The 25,169-nt window shown below is 42.1% G+C and overlaps 1 protein-coding gene across 1 annotated transcript in view; it reads right to left on the reverse strand.

Moving 5' to 3' along the window:
* Positions 1-5,437: 5,437 nt before the first annotated feature.
* LOC110526383 (putative NADPH-dependent quinone oxidoreductase VAT1L) overlaps positions 5,438-25,169 on the reverse strand; it is a 38,431-nt gene continuing 18,699 nt past the window's right edge. Inside the window, exons 8-9 of the mRNA XM_021607325.3 lie at positions 10,806-10,889; positions 5,438-7,875 (exon numbers count right to left, since the gene is read on the reverse strand). Of these exons, the coding sequence (XP_021463000.3) occupies positions 7,777-7,875; positions 10,806-10,889 (183 nt within the window). The 3' untranslated portion in view covers positions 5,438-7,776. The remainder of the gene's footprint in view (positions 7,876-10,805; positions 10,890-25,169) is intronic.

Here is a 25,169-nt window from a genome sequence, read left to right on the forward strand (position 1 = left end):
TAGGCCTATGTATGGATGTAACTTTGTCTGTCTGTCAGTTATGGACAATATCACAGATTGGAATATAATCTACTGTAAGGTCTAGTCCTGTACCAATCATTGAGTGGCATATATTGGTATGCATAACAGTGTGCCCTATCTACTCATTATTTTAAAATAACTATTAAACAATGAACACATTAACAATAATTTTTGCAAGTGGCAGTACAGAAGGGAATTGTTTACCTAGAATTTCAACTTCCCTACAAATTGACCAACTCATAAATTAGCTGTATAATACAGACGACTCAGTGAAGGTGAAAGAGAGACTCACAAACCAGTGTGGTACCATAGCATATGTATTTTTTTAATGACGAGCATAAATGATCATCAGGTTGTCAACAACCATCTGGTCTCCATGGTGGTACACAAGTTAGGGAATGGGGTATTCATAAATGTACTTTTTCTTGCCAAGGCAGACCTCATCATGCCACTTTCCCTGTGCAGCCAGTGAGAGCACGACACAGCTCTCCCTCTTTGTCCCTGTGAGCTGCTTCTTGGACTTGTCCCAGTTGAAGTAGCTGATGGGCATGCTGTTGATGTCTACATACTGGCCCTCCTTCACAATGTCTGTCACACCAATCCAGAACTCCATGGTACCTGGCGCACTCCTCTTGGCATAGTCCCTCAGGACATTGTTTTCATTGAGGTCACGTGGAGTGGCAAGTGTTCCACCCCATGCGATGGAGTGTTCGTTGGCCTCATGGTAGCGCTTGGGTTCCTCTGGTCAGGTAACACTTCCTGTGAGCGTTGATACCACGGAGACAAATTGGAAGCAGAGGGAAGCAGTTTAGTACATGTATCTCCTTCAAACTTCCTCCGTCAATAACCCTACCTACCATGTTCAAATATTACTGAAGAATTTGAAATATACAGTGGGGAAAACAAGTATTTGATACACTGCCGATTTTGCAGGTTTTCCTACTTACAAAGCATGTAGAGGTCTGTAATTTTTTATCATAGGTACACTTCAAATGTGAGAGTCGGAATCTAAAACAAAAATCCAGAAAATCACATTGTATTTTTAAGTAATTCATTTTTATTTTATTGCATGACATAAGTATTTGATCACCTACCGACCAGTAAGAATTCCGGCTCTCACAGACCTGTTAGTTTTTCTTTTAAGAAGCCCTCCTGTTCTCCACTCATTACCTGTATTAACTGCACCTGTTTGAACTCGTTACCTGTATAAAAGACACCTGTCCACACACTCAATCAAACAGACTCCAACCTCTCCACAATGGCCAAGACCAGAGAGCTGTGTAAGGACATAAGGGATACAATTGTAGACCTGCACAAGGCTGGGATGGACTACAGGACAATAGGCAAGCAGCTTGGTGAGAAGGCTGCTCACCAAGCTGCTTGGCGCAATTATTAGAAAATGGAAGAAGTTCAAGATGACGGTCAATCACCCTCGGTCTGGGGCTTCATGCAAGATCTCACCTCATGGGGCATCAATGATCATGAGGAAGGTGAGGGATCAGCCCAGAACTACACGGCAGGACCTGGTCAATGACCTGAAGAGAGCTGGGACCACCGTCTCAAAGAAAACCATTAGTAACACACTACGCTGTCATGGATTAAAATCCTGCAGCGCACGCAAGGTCCCCCTGCTCAAGCCAGCGCATGTCCAGGCCCGTCTGAAGTTTGCCAATGAACATCTGGATGATCCAGAGGAGGAATGGGAGAAGGTCATGTGGTCTGATGAGACAAAAATAGAGCTTTTTGGTCTAAACTCCACTCGCTGTGTTTGGAGGAAGAAGAATGATGAGTACAACCCCAAGAACACCATCCCAACCGTGAAGCATGGAGGTGGAAACATCATTATTTGGGGATGCTTTTCTGCAAAGGGGACAGGATGACTGCACCGTATTGAGGGGAAGATGGATGGGGCCATGTATCGCGAGATCTTGGCCAACAACCTCCTTCCCTCAGTAAGAGCATTGAAGATGGGTCGTGGCTGGGTCTTCCAGCATGACATCGACCCGAAACACACAGCCAGGGCAACTAAGCAGTGGCTCCGCAAGAAGCATCTCAAGCTCCTGGAGTGGCCTAGCCAGTCTCCAGACCTGAACCCAATAGAAAATCTTTGGAGGGAGCTGAAAGTCCGTATTGCCCAGCGACAGCCCTGAAACCTGAAGGATCTGGAGAAGATCTGTATGGAGAAGTGGGCCAAAATCCCTGCTGCAGTGTGTGCAAACCTGGTCAAGAACTACAGGAAACATATGATCTCTGTAATTGCAAACAAAGGATTCTGTACCAAATATTAAGTTCTGCTTTTCTGATGTATCAAATACTTATGTCATGCAATAAAATGCACATTAATTACTTAAAATCATACACTGTGATTTTATGGATTTTTGTTTTAGATTCCGTCTCTCACAGTTGACGTGTACCTATGATAAAAATTACAGACCTCTACATGCTTTGTAAGTAGGAAAACCTGCAAAATCAGCAGTGTATCAAATACGTGTTCTCCCCACTGTATATCTCCATGATATATTGGTGTATAATGTCTCACTGTTATTTTATCATCTATAGAATTTCAATCAGACATAATGAGGACTAGTAGGACGAAGCAAATGTTTTCATCTGTATCTATGTTTCCTAAACCAAGTTCCCAAAATAAGACATAAGCCCTTTCAGTGGGAGGGAACTCAGACAGGGGCATACTATATGAGACAGTAACACTATGTTCTTCCACCCTCCCTGTATAAAGAACCTGTCTCATCATAATACTTTTATATCCATCATCATGCATTTCGCAATGCGCTCAAAGGCCTTTACAAAGAAATTCAACAGCATTATCTTCCCCAGCACATGACTCAGTGCTCTGTCAACATTATTGCTGCTGCGAGGCATGAGGATGAAGGTAAGAGTACTCCTGCCCTCTACTGGTGACTGAGCATATTAGTAAATTACAAATGAAAGTGTATGCTAACCTGATGTCTGGGGTTAGTGTGAATTACCATAAGAAATATAAAATCAAAATTTCTCTGCATCGATTCCACACTATTAGAAAAAGAGTTGCCAAAAGGGTTCTTCAACTCTCTCCATAGGAGAACCCTATTTTTTGGGTTCTACCTGGAACCAAAAGGGTTCTACTTGGAACCTAAAAGGGATTTCCTATGGGGACAGCCGAATAACCCTTTTATGGTCCAGATAGCACCTTTTTTTCTCTAAGAGTGCATGTACCAAAGGTACATTCAGTATACAATTGCCTAACCCATAAGAAACAGAGTAACTGCTAAATCTGCATTGTTTCCCCATGAGAAGCATTCCCTCTTTGAAACCTTCCTGGCCATAAAGCAGCACTTAGTATGAGCGCACAGAGCAGCCAGCTCAGCATAAACTGTCTGCAGAGCTGAGATCTCCTTCAGGGAGTTCACCTCCTGTCACAGCTTCTCCAGCTGCGACTTTACATCATCCTCATCTGCCGCTGTATCGCCATAGAAACACAGACAAGCAGGCAGGCATGTCAGAGAGAAAATGTACAGAAAAACATAGTAGAGCCACTGAAGTTTAGTTTAGTGTGTGTGACGAGTGTTACCTCTCTGTGATGCTGGCACTGCTTTCCTGGTACGAGATGGACGGCTATATCCCCGGTGGAGCAAGGTGAGAGAGAGAACCAAAAAGATGGGGAGAACCAGACGTGCCATCTCTGTACTAAATTTAGACAAAAAAATGGGGCACACCTTTTAACACTGACACAGGAGCCCAAAGCACTGTGGGCAGTTCACTGTATACAGGCTCAGTTTGCTCCTGCAGTGATTCACCTCTCATTGGCTGACACTATGTAACTTTGGGTTTTTTCAAACGTCAGGGGGAACTCAAATACCATGGGTGGGGGTGACAAAAATGATGCCCCTGTTTCTGCCCATTCATAAATATTTACTTGGGACACGGTGCAATTCATTTAGCGTTTTCCAATTTCACAAACAAGCCGTAAATTCATTGACTGCAATACCGCACAGAACGTTCTGTATGAGAATATCTGACAGCTTCTGTATCTGACCTCCCACAACTCTCCTGTGCATGGATACATTTGACCCACGGTAAATAAATCCTAAAAAAATAAATGTTGTTACTCCCTAGATGGCTAAGAGGAGATGTGTTACTTTATATGCCATGTCACCAAAATAATTTGTATGACCAAATACATAGATAGGTCTTCCAATGCGTCAAAACATTATGAGGATGATGACATTTTGCTTGTCAACTCTAATTATATCTCATTCAAATGTGCGGGAAAAATACAAAGATTTAGTTGTGTAACCATGGAAAACAGGGAGCTTAATAGAGCTGAGAAAGTCCAGCTACCTGTTCTGGTGCAGCAGAGGTTTTCGTTTGTCTGTGATGTTGTCGAGTAGACAGATCAGATGGAAGAGGGGTGCAGTGTTAAGAAAAACTCTGCTGTCTGATTGAGAGAGCCAGGATGCCCAAAAGGCGTCTCAGAAACACGTGGCCTCACTTAAAAATGAATGAAGAGATACCTTTCAAATGTGATTAGATGTAATGGTACAGTAAATATAATGTCTGTGTGAAACCATTTGCATGAATTAATTCCCAAAACCTGAAGAGCAACATTGAAAAGTAATCACAATGTCGTAACAACACTCTGGAACCCTGGTCTCATCCAGATAATAGTCTAGGGCTGTTGAAAGGTGCAATATGACCACATAGTTAAAGTGGTTTAGCTACACAATGATAAAAGGATGCAATCCATATTTCAAATAGATTACAGCATTGGAGCATAAAAACAGTAACATATCTTCTGCATAAATTATGTTTATGCCAGTCAGAGAGAGAAATTCTGCAGGCTTAGATGATAGTGGCTATAAATAGCACATAGGTCATTGACAAAGGTCACCCATTTGAGTTACTTTACTGTGGGGGGATAGGAGCTTGACAAAAGGCCAAACATTTGTTATCACAGTTGTATTTGATTTATAGGAAGTTGTGGTGGTGACATTGTGAAAGGCCACCGGCCTGCCAGTAAATAGCAAAGGACCAACCTCATTTATTTTGCATAATAAAGGTGTTAGATACCCCACTGCTATAAGTGGAAAAGGGATGATAAGAGAATATCAAGATTCAATGTGATTGGGAGAGATGCAAATCAGTAATTTATGTTGAATCCATATGACCTAATAAGACAAGAACCTAAGAAATATGCAGCGCTACTTAAAGTAACCATGGTCAAAGTCTATTTACCGTTGTTAACAGGCAAGTCATTTACAGTGAGAAAGTTACCATGGATTTAAAGCTTAAATCATTTTTCATACTGTACATTCTCAGCCTATGAAAGTGTGATATTATAGGGAGTCTTTCACAGGGTGGCTTGTGGAGAATACCTGAAAATGACACAGGCCAAGAAAAACACACAGCTTTCCCAGAATGCTCTGCAGATACATTTATTTATGTAAACAGAACTGGACTACGTACAGTATAACATAACAAAACCACTAATACCAACAAATACAGTTAAACAATATCTTCATATAAGTCTGTAATCAGGCTCCAGCTACAGTACTAAACACGCCTACATAGTTTGTTTATCTTTTTTTTTTATTTAAATTTTTACTTTTAAGGCAAGTTGACTATCCATCATAATGACCTCCCATGGAAACACACAGACAGACACACTGCAAGTTACTCTAGACCTAGACTAACAGGAAAACCCCAAAAGACATTCACATTTAGATGTACTGTTGTCCTTCATTAATATACTTGATTTCCAGCACCATTGCCAAGTCTATCATGAAAGGAAATAGGTGCAATGTTGTGACGTAGCTAATAAAATATTTGAATAAAATGTTGTGACATTTAATGTGACTTAGTTAATTAAAGATCATACGAATGTTGTCAGTGGCAAATGAAAGATCAATGAAATGTGTGGAACTGTATTTCTTCACCAGTGGGTGGTTCGTTTGGAGAAGCACAGCTGGCTACATTCCAATCATTACTACAGCCATGTAATAACTGGGCCCTTTCTTCTCATACAGACAGCAGGGTACATACAAAAATGTATCATATTTTCTATTCACTTACAAAGTTACAAGAAATTGTATGCTGTTTATACTGTGTCTGTACATTTTCTTTTTGGTGTGGGAATACTCCTGAAGGTAATATGTAAGCTTGCAATTATATGAAACATCTACCTTAGCTAGATTTACTGTTTATAACAAGGCAATTCAGTAGCTTTCATCTCCATACATCAATGGTAGTTTCATATTTTTATGAATAAATAGCTTTGTACGTTGGACGATTAATTTCACACTTTTCATGGATAATACTAGTAGCACAATGCAGTTGTCATACCAGATCTCACATGAGATGTTAACATCTGATATGAATAACTCCTCTCCTGTGGTATCCACAGCAATAGTACTTCCATTCTTGATGGCCCAAAAGCTCATCTGTAAGTGAATGTGTCTTTAGTCCTCCCTCTCTGTGGCACTCTATTTGGAAGGCATTGCACACTATACACAGGCACCAGCAGGTAAACGTAACACAACTTATTACACACATGCATAAAGAACACAGACTAAACAGAAACAGGTGTGGTTAATCATCATCATCACCTGACCCCCATGTCATTTCTATCTGCATTGTTTGTCTGAAATGAAGACTACGGATGAGACCAAAAGCTGACGTTATATTTCTTATTTTCATTAGTTGTAGAAATGTAGGAAACACACTCAGAATGCTGCCTGGCATTTGGCAGAACCACCATGAAATTGAGTGTCTGTGGAATGGGTACAATTCAAATACTGAAATCTTCTACAAGACTGCTGCAGACTTCTAGCTCAAAGGCACTGGTGATCCCATAACAATACCGCAGAAGGTCGGATCCCTAATGTGTCGGTAAACATGGTAGCAGGCATTTACAGTGGCATTTCCTAATACTCTCTCCTAGCTCACACACTGCTGAAAATAACCTGAGGGAGGAGGGTGAAAAACGATCTCAGAGAGTGGTTTTGATAGACTCACTGCAGCAGGTGGAGGTAAATAGCCCAGGGCCAATCTGCTCTGGGTTTGCTGTGTATTCAGTGGTAATAGGGTGATCAGAGTGACTAGTGTTCATGAAGCAGCTGAAATGAATCTCACTTCTGAGTCACCATAATAGTGGTAAAAGAGAAACGGGAATATAGCTTAGAGGAGACGTTTACGCTAATAGTCACCCTCCTAGTTTCCCTCTTGTTTCAACCATCAAGACAGGAGTACAACCATGGTCAATATCACTTATGTTCCTGGTTCACTCTCACTCACTTACTGTTCTCTTTCACACTCAATCACGCACTCTTGTATTTTCCCTAAAAGCAACATAATCAACCCCTTATTCACTCCGTTCCTACTTTGCTCCCTTGTTGAGGTTGCCATAGAACACAATGAACAACACTGAGGCTGCAGATAGGTCTTAGCATCTCTGAACATCATTTGGTCAGCAACACAATGCTCATCATAATACTGGACAGTGAATGGCACTTTAGCTGATTGGCAACTTTGACAACCAGTGTCTTATGAGTTTTCATGTCTTTCAAACATCTTACATAACAAAAGACACAAAGACAACAGACCCACACACACGCACACAAACATACACTCACATACAGTACAACAGTTTGAGTTCACTGTGCGTAGTTCGAGTTGTGGAGTCATCTGTTATGGAACTAATCCCCCGCTCCACCTCTTTCCTTTGAGGTGTCCAGGCCAGTTGTGGTGCCGTACCTGGGCCTACTGGATGAAAGGCATGCGCTCCTTGTTGTCATTGTCCCCTTCATGTTCCTCCTCCTCCTCACCAGCCTCACTGGTCTCTGTGCTGTCACTGGCCATCTACACAGAATACAGAACACATTGTAATTTCTACAAATACAGAATGGAGTGTACTGTATCAACTGTATCTATAAGAACACATTCAAAGATGAGGAACAAATAATTCAAATATTCATGTATCTGTCCAGTGTTCCAGATTTTTTATGAAATATTACCAACAATGAATGACAATCTGAATTAAATAGATTATTAATAAATATATATATATATATATAGAATTGAGGATGTGTCCCTGCTTGGCCAGTTCAGAAACAACAGAGTGGTTTGGGCCAATACTCGTAAAAAAAAATGATTTGACAGCTCAGCCAATGAGACTCAGCCAATGAGACACTTGGATATTCAAATTAGTTCCCACGTGGGGGTACTGGGGCAGATTGCCTGAACCTGGTTCAAATAGTATGGACAGATTCAGGATTTCGAAATGCACAATAAAACTACTAGGGCACTTTACTATAACAGCAATAAATGAATAAATGCACAGTGATTATTTCACAAGTATTAGTCGTTTCTGTCCTTTGCTTTGTCATTATATTCCTGATATTTTTGTTGTTAGGAACCTAAATAACGTTAGCTACTGGCTGCTGCTATCTTTAGCACTCAACAACAGCTAACTAGGTTTCCTCTTGACCTAAAACTTTTAGCTGCAAACCACATGATTTGAAATAGAAGGAAATTGTGAGATGGTTGTTGTGTGGAGGATCTGCTTTGACTTGATTTCTTGTTGGTTAGCCAGCTGGCTAATTTTGCATCGATAGCTATCATTAGCATGCTAACTGCTTCTAAACATCCAGCAGCCCTACTCTAACCTAGGGTGACCACATGTCCCGGGTCAATCCTGCAGTTTGGCCCTTTTTCCCACGTCCCACAACCAAACAATTATGTTCTACATTTGATTAACTAATTGAAACAACACTAATTTAGATTTTTTTGTTGATTCGTTCCAACCTGTCTCTCACTTTTCGTGTATGAAAAATATATATAAATCATAAGAATGGGGTAGCCTACTGGTGATGCTAAATACTCCAATAGTTGTTGAGATCTGATATTCTGCGCAAGACAAGATGTAGATTTATGTCATAGGCCTATGGTCAACCAATCGAATTTCTCAAATCCTTTCGGGCTAAATTCTAGCTAAACTTGGAGAGAACACGCAGGCCTAACTATTTACAAAAAGCATGCTTCTGAAAAAGAGCTACGAAAGTAAATACCCGTATTAGACAGAAAGATAAAGTAATTTCCAAATTTGTGAGGGTCTTCATGCTCATTAGTTGCGCAATAAACATTATTTGCTACTGCTTCACTAAATCCCATTTTAGAAGTCTCCCTTCCTAACTATTTTACCAACCAAAAATATTTTATTGGACAAATATTCCCAGATTTTCATAAAACAACCACACATGTAGTTTTCCGTTTTTGCATCACCAAATTTTGCTCAAGGCAAAAGAGTAGAATAGGTGCGCTTCAATTACTTGTTTGGTGTAGTGCTGCCACTGCTACTTCTCACAATTGTGCTCATTTAGTAATGTTAGATCAAAGCTGAATCAATGTCTTGGAAGATCATATAATGATTAATTGTCACTGGGCACAGACGTCAATTCATTTCATTGAAATGACGTGGAAACAACATTGATTTAACCAGTGTGTGCCAGTGGGTTAGTATTCTACATAACAAAACCAAATATAATAGCATAGTATAATGTTACTGTTACACCAAAAACACCCTCAAATCTCATGAGAAATGAAGTGATGGCAAGCTGAATAGTGGCCAAAAATTATCAGGGGGCCAAAGCTTAACAGCACCAGAATGTGCTATGATTGAAAAAAATTAAATGCAGGAAGGCTATAAAGTTTAACACCATCTGCTCTAATTTGCCCACAAAATAGGAATTCAAGAAGATCTAAATGCATATTCCCATGAAACTGATTGAGATCAAATGATCGGCATGCAGACGCAGTTTAGACATTTCACTTGTAAAATGTGAAGAATATTAATGATTGACAGTTATGAAGCCATGGCCTATTTTGAAATGAGGTATGCCTAACTTGGTGTTTGAGGGTATTAAAAATATAAATGTTTCTTGAGACAATATGTGTGGGCCATAGGTAGATGTTGCAATTGGAGGATGCATGTTATGCATATTCTATATTGATATTCAATAGGCTACATCTGGGATGGGGACGTGCTGCTAAATGTTTTTATTCACGAAGGCAACTGTCCCGCGAATGTCCCGAAAATCCCCCTGTTGTCTCGCATTTGGGTATTTTAAATGTGGTCACCCTATACAAACCACATGATTTGAAATAGAAGTGACAGGCGAGGTAGTTGTTGCATGGGCATTGTTCTTTTTGCTAACACCAGTTGTGGATTGCTTGGCTTGCTAGTTATCTTGCTTGTGTGCAGTGAGTGTGCACTCCTGAGCACGTGCCTCCCATTATCTCAAGAATGATCCTTCTCCCCACTGGAGAATAAAAACATAAAAAAGACAAAAGCTGCTGGACCAATCACATAAGGGCCAAGCAAATTACAAGCATAAAAAAAAACATTCAAAGAGTTTGAGATGAGGTTTTACTGGACAGTTACTTTAAACATATCGACAGTGAATCAACATTTTGTCAACACTGCTCAGGCTTCTGTTTCTTATGTTTGCTGCTCCAAATGGGGACGCTGATATTCATGGGTCACCATTGAAACCAGTGCCATTGGAAGATATATTCATTGTTATCAGACTTAGTGCTATCTAGGAACCTCAACTTGTGTTGATTTGGCCAAGAGTTCTCTAGGGATAAATTACTCACTGGTGAGTCATGATGCTATTTAATAATTTCCTTTTTCCTCAAGGTTTTTCAAACTTGTTGAATGCATGTGCAGTTATAGACCACTTATAAATAACTTGTTCTTGTAGAAAAAAAGGTCAGGGTTGTGTACTTACCAAAGGAGTGGGAGATTTCTCCACATCCAGGATTAGCTTTCCTATGTTGCCTCTGTCGTGGATCCTCTGCATGGCTTCTTTTACCTGGGGTACAAACACAATAAGACCAAACACTGACTGTCACATAAAATCAATGTCAGTAATAACAATATATACCATATAGTTTAGACATTCGATCCCCCAAAATACAGCTTGTGATTTTGTTTGGGAGCTGTATGTGACTTTCTGAATAGAGTGCATGCAGTTTTAGGCACTGCACATTAGGTGGCAGTGGTGACACAGCAAGCCCAGGAAAAACATAGAGACAGAGTGTGACGTATGTGCACAGAGGAGTTGACTTGCAATCGGGGTGATAAGGGTTTGCACTTCTCTTCACAGCAACTTCAAAACTACATTTAGCATCTTCCATCCAAACTCTTACAATAGGAGCCAGCTAAAAATCCCATTCTTAAATCCTAGTCCACATTGTCTGCAGAACTGAATGCTATTACAGTGTGCAAATAGCCTGCCTAACAACGTTTAACAGTGTTTAAAAAAAAACATATTGGTGCAGTGAAATGTGTTGTTTTACAGGGTTAGCCATAGTACAATCTTCATACACAGCCCAACAAATTACACTCAACAACCACAACTAATTGGTGTTCAGATTCCAAACTCTACCAATCATATGATCAGTGTTAGTACACGCCCTCCTTTAGAATGATCAGAGTGTTATTATCTGAGTGGAACAGTTGCTACATGTGCTAAGCTGAAGGTCATGTTTTAAAAGGTTACTGCCTGTTCATTCAGCTGGGTGGAAGTGAGAGGTCAAGCATTACACTTCCCAGAGACAGTGACTCTGAAGCACACATTGATTCTCTCTCAAATAAATCAGTGCAGGTCACTGTATAATCATTCAGTCAGTCATCAGAGCCAGCACACATTTACGACAGCCAGGATGTGCCCAAAGCATGACAATCATCACACCATTTCACAGGACTGAAAAATGTGTGTCATTTCTAGAATACTATATTTTGCATATTGCGTGACGTGGTCTGGTGGCTTTTCTGAATTGATATACATGGCCGGAGAAGATTAGCGTCCCTGTCCTTTATCTAGCCAGACTCAGTCAATACCCAAACCCTCCGTCAGAACTTATGACATTTACAGATGATTGGAACTGCTCCCCACCCACCTAAAAAAAAAGTGCTGCAAGTGTATTCCTCTTACTTCTAGGGGTCAACTCTGCAATGCAAATACTTTTCATCACACCATGATGAGATAACCTATAATGATTACCTCCTCTAAGTCAATGCCACTGGAGACCACTTTAGGGCTGCCTTTCCATGTATTTTTTACCTTACTGTCAGACTCCATTTTAATGTTGCATCTCTGCCTCCATACTCTTTGTTCTATGTGGTGACTTTTCACCAATCCCAATGTTTCAGTGCTCAAAGTACACCACACCGTGCCCTGACTGTAAACTCCCCATGCTCCCTATCACCTGTTGCTGCGTAGAGCAGAGAAGGGATATCTCAGACCAGTCTGCCCTGATGCATCTCAGAGATATTGCCTGTGTGCTCAGTGTGATTACTGCAGAATGAATCCATTTACAGCAGTCCATTTCCAGACGAGCACAATAAAACGCTGAGAGAGCAGTTCAAAATATATATTTTGCATCTTTCAAGGCACGGTGCATTTTCAAAGTCATAGCCGTATAATGGAGCAATTGCCTTTGAGTGTTTTGAAAGGAAGACATTTAGAGTCATGAGTAGGCACCCATTACATTACTGTAATATCTTTAGTAAATGGAAATGTATCATTGGTAACATTTCTACAATGATTCCGAAATCCATTGAGCAGATGTTTTGTTTCATTCCCCTCGGGGTTGGATAGATCTCTAGTTTCCTTTAATTCATCCCTGGTCATTTCTAATGGCAGTAGTGTTTGCATTACCAGAAAGCCACTTGAGAACACAATTAGGAAAAGGAGTGGACCAAGAATCAATCCTATAGTCAAATACGGCGAGATGCTCTAGAAGGCTCTGTGGTGCTGTAATTCAACATGATGCACTCTGCAATGGAAAACATGCGTCACATGGCTCTACAGTGCGACCATTTTACTTGCATAAGTACCTAAATATTTTGCTGTTCGACCTGGAATTTTAATTTAGGAGCACCAGTGCGCTTAGAATAAAGATGATAATTGTTGCAATGATTCCTTCACTGTACTGCAGGCCCTGGTGCCATGGAGGATACGCTTGCACCATTACTACAAAGAAAACAGCTTGTTACCTCAAATATTTGTCATTGTGTTCTTAAATTTCTTTGTGCTCCAAAATGTTTCAATTTAGGCACACACGTGCTCCCTGTAAAAAAGGTCAGCGTAGAGCCCCGAGTCACATCCCTCCCTGTAGGTAAACAATTATCAGCATGTGAATAATTACCATTCATAATGTTCACCTTAAATCTAATACATGCTTACCAACTTCAGCCGCACAGAATAGCCCAGTGTACAATAGCTTGTTAAAATGTAGTTTTCAATGTCCAGGAACCTAAGTACCAGTGGCTCAAACTGGAGACTGGCTGCTTTAGTACTGGCAGCTGTGAGCCACTCCAACCTGATGGGTGGTGGGTTGTGGAATTAGATCTAATCCCCATGTTATTTCTCCAACAATTCCAACAGGATTTACCAGTTGGAACAATAACTATTTCATTTTCTTTCACCTTAAGACTAAAAACTGATTTAAAAAATATCTAATCTAAAATGTCAATTTTATCCAGTTTGAAAGGCAAATATTTTTAGCCTTGTGATATCTAAGTGGAGTGCTATCCAGACAGTATTCAGTAGGTACACCATGAAAAAAGCATTTCTACCAGGTAGGTGAACCCACCTCTGTCCATACATAAATTATGATGTTAGTAAATAAACAATGTTACGGGAAAAAGTAGGATCATAAATACAGCCTTGTGAGGTTATATATTTACTGTGATTCAGTAGATCCCTCCATTTCTGACAAATATTGCCTAAGCATTTTCCTATAAGCCACTGCAAACAGAGTACTTTCAATGTTGAGAAAGTTGTGTTGGTTTGGCTGTGATACCTTAAATGGTTAATCCATCCCCCAACTCATCTCCACCCCCCCATCTCTTCATCTTTAGGCTCCTTTGTTAAAGAAGATTTAGATTTTTGGTGTCCACCTGCTTCCCATCCGAAAAAGTTTGTGCATATATTTGGACAACATTTTGTGATGTTTTTGTTAATTTTTGGTCATTGGCAAGGGTTTTTTTCGCCTGTTCGTGCTCTTGTCAGTAGCCGAAGTCAATGCCCCTTTGTTGATGATTGGTCAACAGTAGGGATTCTTGAATGACAACAAACACTTAATTGAATGAGAGATGAATCGTTTTTATTCACACTTTTTCACTTGAGAAATACTGAACTAAACATCTTAGTTACAGTGCCTTGCGAAAGTATTTGGCCCCCTTGAACTTTGCGACCTTTTGCCACATTTCAGGCTTCAAACAAACATATAAAACTGTATTTTTTTGTGAAGAATCAACAACAAGTGGGACACAATCATGAAGTGGAACGACATTTATTGGATATTTAAAACTTTTTTAACAAATCAAAAACTGAAAAATTGGGCGTGCAAAATTATTCAGCCCCTTTACTTTCAGTGCAGCAAACTCTCTCCAGAAGTTCAGAGAGGATCTCTGAATGATCCAATGTTGACCTAAATGACTAATGATGATAAATACAATCCACCTGTGTGTAATCAAGTCTCTGTATAAATGCACCTGCACTGTGATAGTCTCAGAGGTCTGTTAAAAGCGCAGAGAGCATCATGAAGAACAAGGAACACACCAGGCAGGTCCGAGATACTGTTGTGAAGAAGTTTAAAGCCGGATTTGGATACAAAAAGATTTCCCAAGCTTTAAACATCCCAAGGAGCACTGTGCAAGCGATAATATTGAAATGGAAGGAGTATCAGACCACTGCAAATCTACCAAGACCTGGCCGTCCCTCTAAACTTTCAGCTCATACAAGGAGAAGACTGATCAGAGATGCAGCCAAGAGGCCCATGATCACTCTGGATGAACTGCAGAGATCTACAGCTGAGGTGGGAGACTCTGTCCATAGGACAACAATCAGTCGTATATTGCACAAATCTGGCCTTTATGGAAGAGTGGCAAGAAGAAAGCCATTTCTTAAAGATATCCATAAAAAGTGTCGTTTAAAGTTTGCCACAAGCCACCTGGGAGACACACCAAACATGTGGAAGAAGGTGCTCTGGTCAGATGAAACCAAAATTGAACTTTTTGGCAACAATGCAAAACGTTATGTTTGGCGTAAAAGCAACACAGCTGAACACACCATCCCCACTGTCAAACATGGTGGTGGCAGCATCATGGTTTGGGCCTGCTTTTCTTCAGCAGGGACAGGGAAGATGGTTAAAATTGATGGGAAGATGGATGGAGCCAAATGCAGGACCATTCTGGAAGAAAACCTGATGGAGTCTGCAAAAGACCTGAGACTGGGACGGAGATTTGTCTTCCAACAAGACAATGATCCAAAACATAAAGCAAAATCTACAATGGAATGGTTCAAAAATAAACATATCCAGGTGTTAGAATGGCCAAGTCAAAGTCCAGACCTGAATCCAATCGAGAATCTGTGGAAAGAACTGAAAACTGCTGTTCACAAATGCTCTCCATCCAACCTCACTGAGCTCGAGCTGTTTTGCAAGGAGGAATGGGAAAAAATGTCAGTCTCTCGATGTGCAAAACTGATAGAGACATACCCCAAGCGACTTACAGCTGTAATCGCAGCAAAAGGTGGCGCTACAAAGTATTAACTTAAGGGGGCTGAATAATTTTGCACGCCCAATTTTTCAGTTTTTGATTTGTTAAAAAAGTTTGAAATATCCAATAAACGTCGTTCCACTTCAAGATTGTGTCCCACTTGTTGTTGATTCTTCACAAAAAAATACAGTTTTATATCTTTATGTTTGAAGCCTGAAATGTGGCAAAAGGTCGCAAAGTTCAAGGGGGCCGAATACTTTCGCAAGGCACTGTAGATGTAAAATTGGGCAACTAAGAGCTCCTTGGCAAAAACATTCAAAATAATTCGGACTATTTTGAAGAAGTGTATAATGGCTACGGCGTCTCAAGATGGACAAACCGTAGTATTGACGATTTTTTTCTCATTTTTCAAACTAAGGTCTTTTAAAGGAGTATTCAAGCACACTCGTTCAGTTTGCCTTGCGGCCGAACCAAAGCATGCTGAAGGCTTAAGGGCATTGAGTCTTTTCATGGGCTGTGGAGGGTGGAAGGAACTCAAGCATGAAACCAGAACAACATAATCCAGACTGTAAACCAGCAGTCTGTGTCAGTGTCTGTTCCTGTGTTCAAAGCCGTTATCAGAGTTACTGCATTGGAAATCATGTATATTATAAAGTCATTGAATAACTGCTGGCGTGATGGAAGGTAGAGGGGTTTCATGGAAAAGGGTAATGAAAAGGGTAATCTGATCTCGCTCATTAAAACTCATGGGGATCTACATAGTCACTACATGGGAATTGTTCAATCCCTCAGAGATGATGACCGTGGATGGCCTATATCACTGTTCTCATTACCATGGTACACACAGACAATGTACCTCTTTGTCTGGATCCCATTGTTTCCAAAACATTCTTTAGCTAAAAGAAATTACGTAATCCAAGCCTAAAGCAGAAATAGGTCAGGGACTGTTAATGTGATGTTAATTAACAATGATGGAGAATTGTGGCTGGTTGGAGAGTTGGTGGGGGGTAAATTGTGAAGCAGGCATATACAGTGGGGCAAAAAAGTATTTAGTCAGCCACCAATTGTGCAAGTTCTCCCACTTAAAAAGATGAGAGAGGCCTGTAATTTTCATCATAGGTACACTTCAACTATGACAGACAAAAGGAGAAAAAAAATCCAGAAAATCACATTGTAGGATTTTTAATTAATTTATTTGCAAATGATGGTGGAAAATAAGTATTTGGTCAATAACAAAAGTTTATCTCAATACTTTATACCCTTTGTTGGCAATGACAGAGGTCAAACGTTTTCTGTAAGTCTTCACAAGGTTTTCACACACAATACTTATTTTCCACCATAATTTGCAAACAAATTCATTAAAAATCCTACAATGTGATGTTCTGGATTTTTTTCTCTCATTTTGTCTGTCATAGTTGAAGTGGTGAACCCCTACTGTACTCCCTGTCTGGATCCCGATTACACCCTAATTGGTCAAGACACTCCAGGTTAGATAGGTGTAACAGTACTCTTCTTGCGTTGTGTACAATCAATCACCAACATGAACTCCAACTTGTAGCACCAGTCATGGAGATTTATTATGACAGCACAAAATTGCACGTCATGCAATGCACGGCTCACCATCCAACTCTGCACTCAGGCAGTGTACAAAATATTCCCCATCGGATGGTACGGTGTGGTGTTAGACTTCTGAACAACTGCAACACTCAACAGTTTGGCTATTAGAAAAGTTGGCTCCCTGATCTGGGTGTATACGGCGAGGAATCCCGTAGACACAGAAATAGTTGTTACACGGCCTCCCGGGTGGCGCAGTGGTTAAGGGCGCTGTACTGCAGTGCCAGCTGTGCCATCAGAGTCCTGGGTTCGCGCCCAGGCTCTGTCGTAACCGGCCGCGACCGGGAGGTCCGTGGGGCGACGCACAATTGGCCTAGCGTCGCCCGGGTTAGGGAGGGTTTGGTCGGTAGGGGTGTCCTTGTCTCATCGCGCACCAGCGACTCCTGTGGCGGGCTGGGCGCAGTGTACGCTAGCCAAGGTGGCCAGGTGCACGGTGTTTCCTCCGGCGCATTGGTGCGGCTGGCTTCCGGGTTGGATGTGCGCTGTGTTAAAGAAGCAGCGGCTTGGTTGGTTGTGTATCGGAGGATGCATGACTTTCAACCTTCGTCTCTCCCGAGCCCGTACGGGAGTTGTAGCGATGAGACAAGATAGTAGCTACTACAACAATTGGATACTACGAAATTGGGGAGAAAAAGGGGTCAATTTTTTTTTTTTTTATTAAAAAAAGAAATAGTTGTTACACAACTGATTAGCAGACTGGTTCGGACACAAGAAGGCATGAGCCAATTTGGTAAAGTGGTCAGTAACAACGAGCACATGCAGGGACTTGCTTGAAGAATCTTCTACAGACCAAAAGTCTATGCACCCTAGTTCAAGAAGCTCAGTTATTATTATGCTCTCAAGAGGAGCTCTTGCTGGGAGCTCACGACGCATCTCCTGCAGCACTTCACATATTCCTTTACCTCCCTCTCCAGGCCACCCAAATGGCGTTCCATAGTATGTATGTCGTGAAGCTAATAGCAGTGACGCTATTACTGTGTAACTCCGGTAGGGCAACATCTGAAAACTAGCTCACTTGGTAGTGTGTACCGGTGCTCAACATCACCCACGACAGAGAACGAACGGTTGATTGCCAAGGGAAATTTTCTTATTCTTTCAAATGACTGCTTGACTTGTTGACTGCTCGATCCACACAGAAGACATTGTGGGCTATGTTAGGAACGCTGTGTTGCACGTGTAGTGCAAAATTTTACGCGGCGTCATTACGTCATGTATATATAGGTATGCACGTCAGCTTTGACATCGGTTTTGCACATCACCGTTAAACTAGACATCGGCCGATACCGATGATTCCGATATGTTCACCGATATATTGTGCATCCCTACTTGACATACATCCTGACCAAAGCAAAGTTCGATGCTTGTGAACAGAAATGGGTCGCCAAGCTGGCATCGTATGAGTTTGACATCAAGTACATCCCTAGGCCAAAAAAAATGTTTTTGCAGATGCTTTGAGCAGAGAGCCCTTCGTACGACCCTGTGCACTCCATCACCTGACAAGGGTCCCGTACGAGGCCTTACTAGCTGAAGCTAACGCTGTGCGCACAGACAGAGTGCAAGACATGTTTCGCTGGTCCAACCACACCTTTGACAAAGCCTCTGACTCCAACGACGTGGTCATTAGCTGCCAGGCTTCTGTTGACCCCCCATCTGGTGCTTTATCAAGACATGAAGTTGCAGCTGTTCTTCATTCACACAGGTGTTGGGTGGGTGGGATGCTTAAAAGGCTGCAATTCTTTTTAAATATCGGTTGTCAGTATCGTTTTTTTTGTCAAGGAAAATATAGGATCTTGGTATCGGCCAAAAATGTCATGGTGCATCACTAATGTCAAGGGATTATTATCTGTCCATACCGTGAACTGCTCCCCTCGTACCAGTGGTGGAACTTGTCACAGATAGCCCAACGAACTCGAGCCTGTGCGCAGGATACCTCAACTGTGCATAACTGAAGGACTTGCTTGCGAAGGCTATATGTCTCGCTGTAGCTCCCTGTTCCTGTACCTGAGACAGCACAGCACCTAAGCCGTTGCTGGAAGCGTCCACCGACAGTAGAAAGGGTTTGTCGAAGTTGGGGTGGGTCCACAAAACCTGGTCCAGTAAGGCTTGCTTTAGCTGGAATAAGGCCTGTCTGCATTCTGCTGTCCAGTCGGCAGCCGTCAACTTCCTGACAAGTGAGCGTCACTTCTTTTTCCAGCATGGAGCCTTGTGTAAAGTCGCCAATCCAAAGAGAGGCTTTGCGATGGTCGAGCAACCTTTAATGAACTGTTGGTAATACACCACCATCCCAAGGAATGACCTCAATTTCTTCTGAGATGGAATGTCAGTGCCATCTTCCATCAGATCAGCTTCTGTTACTCCTGTAACGGCCATCACCTTCTCAGGGTCTGTATCTACACCATTCACACTAATGATATGCCCCAGAAACTTCACAGACCTCTGCATAGAGTGACACTTTTTTGGCGCCAACTTCAGGTTGTGAGCCTTGAGACGCTCAAAAACTATTTCCAGGCGCTGTATAGCCAGATCTTCAGTGGGTGCATAGACCAAGATATCGACAAGGTAACACAGCAGCCTAAGAAAGTTCTGATCCCCAAAGATGTTTAGCATCATCCTCATAAATGTTGCAGGACGATTACATAACCCCTGTGGCATACGGTTGTATTCGTACAATCTAAATGGTGATGTAAAAGCTGTGAATCTCCGGTCATCCTCATGTACTTCAACATTGTAGTAGCCAGAGGTAAGTTCCTTTGTCGAGAAAAAGGCATTTCCACCTAAAGCAGCCAGCGCGTCAGCCTGGAGAGGGAGTGGGTGGGTGTCTTGATGGTGCAAGCATTGAGCAAACGAAAATCAGTACAGAATCTCAGGTCTCCAGACTTCTTCCAGACGAAGACAAGGAGTGAGGCGTACTTACAACTAGACTTCCTTATGATTTCATGTTCTTCCATCTCATTCAACGCTTTCTTACGCTTCTCATAGTGACTTGGTGAAATGCGTCGGTAGGGCATCCGAAAGGGTTTCTCGTCACTCAGTTGAATGCGATGAAGACATCCGGTAGCTTTTCCACAATCCAACTTGTGCCTGGAAAAAATGTACTGGTACTCAGCTATGAGATGGATGAGTTTCTTCTTACCAGCAGGAGAGACTTGACAGGAGTCGACGTCAATATCAATCAAACCTAAGTCACGTAAGACCCCAGGACTGCTTGAACAGTCAGGTCCGTCAAGTCGTCTGGAATCGTCATCAGTTAGAGTCAAGTCATCTTGGCAGTCAATGAGTATGTCAGCCACTTGCTGCTGTAAAGCTGCTGATGAATCATCATTCACACACAAACCATTAAAGTCCTCTAGAGCCATGCAAGGAAAGACATCGGCTAGAGTGGCGTTTCGTCTCAATGTCACTGTCTTCTGAGAAGGGTTTATCACTCTAACAGGGAGCCACCCATCCCCCCGCATCAGAGCTACCGTTCTCCCTACCAGGATTGACCTTGGTGTTGACCTTGAACTGCTGGGCTCAATGAGAACAGCACTGCCAGCTCCATAGTCTCTAGTCTCACAGTTCTAACTTTGTCAGGTACTTCACTGTCCTTCCATCTCTCCACATTAGCCATCATGTTGATTAGCTTGCTATCCTTACCCCTGTCACACACTGGAGTATAAACCCTCTTCCAGAGATCTCCATTAGTCTTCAGGTGGCAAATGAAGGTCTTTAGAAGACCCAAGATGAGAAACCCAAGATTGCTGCCCAAGATGAGGTCAACACTCTGGCCCTCAACCACCAGTGTAGGCACGGCAACTCTACAGCCGTACAACTCCATCTCCAGCTCACATACTCCAGAAGGCCTGGTCTTCAACCCACCACAACCAACCAAGACTATCTCTGTAGGTCTCAATGATGGACTTTTCAACACTCCTGCATTCAAAAGTTAAGACCCTAGAGCTCAAGGTACAAGCCATGGACCCACTGACAAGCATAGCTCTCACTTACACTTCTCCTCCTATTAACACATTGGCATAGAAAAAATTATCATATGGGGAAAGTCTCTGCGTGTTCTGCATTATGATACTCTTCTCAGTCTCAATTTCGTCTCAAACACTTTTATATACAGACTCCAAATCAACAACTCTCACTGATGGGGACAAAAGGCCTAACACTCTGCCCTTCTACATGCAAGCCTACTAGTTTTCCGGGAGCTGAGCAGTGATTACTTTAGGAACTCCACCAGCTGTGCTCAGAGCTGCGGCCTTGGGGCACTGAGAGTGTGCGTGGCCAGCTACATGACAAAAAAAGCAGAGGTGATTGGCCCTGCAGTGAAAGTAAGTATCGTGTCCAGCATCCCCACACACTTTACATGGCCCATTAGACCTCCATTTGCTCCTATTCCCTTTTTGGAACTGACAGTTTGACTGCTATTGCCTCTGCTCCAGCACACGCTCCAGCATTGCAAGGTTATGTTCCATCGGCTCAGCTGAGCCATGAGTAGCCTGGGCTGGGGAAGTCAACGCATTAGGTAATTCCATGTGGAGCCTCACAGCAGGCATGGTGAGTGGTCACATGGGCCCTTCCCATGACAGCACCAACTTCCTGCTTCATTGTTGCGATGGCTGAGGTCACCTTAGATAAGTGAGAGTACCTCCGCTCCCTCCTGTATTCATCTAACCTCTCATGAACATCTGCAGCGGTCCACTGCTGTATTGGCTTGCACTTAAAGATAAGTGACAGTTCGGCGTTAGGGCAATGTCTGATGAACATGACTGTGAGCTCATGAGATGGGTCTTCAACACTTTTTTTTCTTTAGACAATCTTCAGCAACCTCCATAGCCCTGTTTAGTCTGAGCCAATAGTCTAATGGTTGTTCATCAGTCAGAGCTAATGTGGCATAAAAGTCAGCGGGGGGGCATGCTTGAAAAATAAGTGTCACTAAAATGTTGTTTCAGTATGTCAAAGATGGGACTTTAGATAAATCAACAGAGGGATTGCTGCGTATGCCCACTTTAACAACAATGCGGGCCTTTCCCATAAGCCTACCCATAACCTCATCTGCTTGGTCCATCACAGATACGCCCCTCTTACGCATATAAACCATGACCATATCCTCCCACTCATGCACTGTGCACTTTTCAGAGCCATCCCCCCTAAAGTACACCGGCTCCCTGATATCAAACATTGTCCCCAACATGTCCAACAATTGCCCTTGACTCCAAACAGGAGGCAATGTTCTCCCCAATGGAATGACCAATCTGCTGTACAATGTCTTCTATGAAATCCATGGAGACCTCCCCACTCCGTGTATTTGGCAAACCTCTTTCATTCACATCCTTGGGCGTTTCCATGAGGAAACTATCATCAAAACTCCCAAAACCCTCCAGTTTAGGCATAGGTGTAGAAGCAACTGGAATTTTGGCTGAACTACCTACCAACAGATAGTGACAGATTAAATGTCAGGAAACCCCTACCTCTCCCACCACCTTCCATCTTAATAATGGGAAATCAACACAATAAAACAAAAATGCAAATAGCAGAATATGTTAAAAAAATGTAAGAAATGAATGTCAAAATGTAACCTATATCTAGTACACTGGTCAAACTCACCCTAGTTATATCATATGTACGTTAGAATTGCAAATAAACAAGTAACACAAAAGTTATATTGTTTGTCCGTGAAGAGAAAGTCCCAATCAATAAAGATAGTCTCAAACAGAGAAATCATCAATATCAGTAAAGGGAAAAAAACGTAGTTGCGTCCTCTGTGGCGAAATGTGATATCGCCATAAACTGCACCAGCAACGTCTTATCTGATTCTCGAACGGCAACCACCGCCAAGTTCTGAGATGGAAATCCAGCGAAGGATGATCCGATCCAGAAGAACCGTCACGGCACCACTGTAACAGTACTCTTATTGCGTTGTGTACAATCAATCATCGACACGAACTCCAACTTGTAGCACCAGTCATGGGAGATTTATTCTGATAAACAGCACAAAATTGCACGGCTCACCATCCAACTCTGCACCACCAGACACAGTAAGTTGCTAGCTGGCTTTAGCTGGAATTCTCTACATCAAAATGCACAACAAATATGCACAAAAATGCTGCATCTTGTGTGATGTTCTAATAACATTTTCAAACAAATGTATATAAATTGTACATTCAAATCATCATTTGTAAGTATAAAAATCACTTTTGACGTACAGTGCTTTGCAACCAACAACTTACCGCTGGTTTGGTGTTTTTTCACTGGGACGATTCTAACTGTTTCAACCCATTTAAAACAAGCTACGCAAACCAGCCAATAAGATGCCATGTTGAGTATGTGAAGGCAAGACAAAACTAAAACCAAAAACCCATTGGCTTAACAATAAAGTGGCAAGGGTAATCACCAATATAGCCCTGTTACACAGGCAATGCTGCATTGGTATCCAGGCAACCTCTCCTTCATTCCATCCTAAAGACACACCCTCCACCCTCTCCAGCCAGGCGAGAATCGTTTTCCAGGCTCAGCATTTACACGAACCAACGCCCCCTGAATTCTCATCCCACACACACAAGCAACGGGAGTCTTTGCCCCAGGCTCGCCACCCCACTTCCTTTTAATGAGGCTCTTCATGGGCTGTGGTTACAGAGAATACCCTGCATTTCACTGACAACAGCAGAGCACAGGGTTCCCAGGAAAAAGACCAAACATCTCATAAACACACCTCTCTCTCTCTCTCTCTCTCTCTCTCTCATACAAAGCTGAAACTCACATGCTGCACGACATCCTCCCAAGACAACACAGAGCGCTCCACAGACAGCTACAGTATCAGTCCTCCCACAACTGCTGACAATTACACAACTAATTTCACCAACTGTGACGTGTTCAAACCACAAAAATAACTTCAGAACGGATTTCACAGAACTCACTGGGAAAATGTACAGAAAAGCTTCTGCTTACACAACCAGGTATGGCTGCATCCCGGTGGTATCCATGTGATGTTAAACATGTGATGTTAAACATACCTGGTAATTCCTTTCTGAGACCATGCCAGCAGTAGTACTGTCATGTGTTGTACCGGTGAGTGCCAAGCCTATGAGGATCAGAAGGCCCTTTCCGAAAACGCATCGTCAGGTTTGATAAATGACTTGACATTCTTTAGCAGGCGGCCGCAATCTGAATGTTTAGCAGAGAGCGGTGCTCTGATGAATGTGGGCAGCTAGTTAATGAACAGATCCTCCTCCTACAACAGGAAAAGGCCAAGGCATCCCACACCAGCCTCACACAGGATATTGATCTCTAGGCAGACAGCTACTGTCACAACTTCTAGTAGCATCCAACATTGACAAGACCCCAAATGACAGGAATGGCAGAAATTCTGAAGGTCTGGAGAAAACGATTACATTGTCAGTCATATTATAGCAAGTTCAGGCAGAGCTGTGTAATGGGAATTTTAATGTTTGTGCTTATAACTAATTTCTGTGTTCTATTAACCAATTTCTGTGCTCATGCAAGTGGTTGACTGAACAAATCCGCCTCTTATCAGTAGCTGCAATTTGGAAGTACGCCCAGACGTTGTTTTGAGAACGAACAAACGAGATCTCAATTTCCAGGTCTCAGCTTAGAGAGGAGAAGCCTCGTGAGGTGTTGGTAGGTCACATGAATGAAACAAAATGGTAATGATTAATTAATTATGCTAAATCATGCAAATATAACTTGTCTGTGTATAGCCGTACATAAGACAACTACTGGGACTGCCCAGGAAGAGCTTCTGACAGACATGTGTTCTAAGGTGCATTGAGTTAGTTGGAACCTCTCCAGCGCGCTGACAATAAACAATGATTCATTTAAGATTGACTTTGAGTGTCCATGTGTAAGAATTTGTCCACAACAGATGTTTGTAGCATAGAATATTGCTTGAGAGCAAGAGAGGTAACCAAAGCCATAGCATCAATAGACCTGTGTTACAAATGCTTTATAATGGAAAATATTTTTT

This window comes from Oncorhynchus mykiss, chromosome 6 (assembly GCF_057628025.1).
Source record: "Oncorhynchus mykiss isolate SJ-2025 chromosome 6, ASM5762802v1, whole genome shotgun sequence".
NCBI classification, from domain to species: Eukaryota; Metazoa; Chordata; class Actinopteri; order Salmoniformes; family Salmonidae; genus Oncorhynchus; species Oncorhynchus mykiss.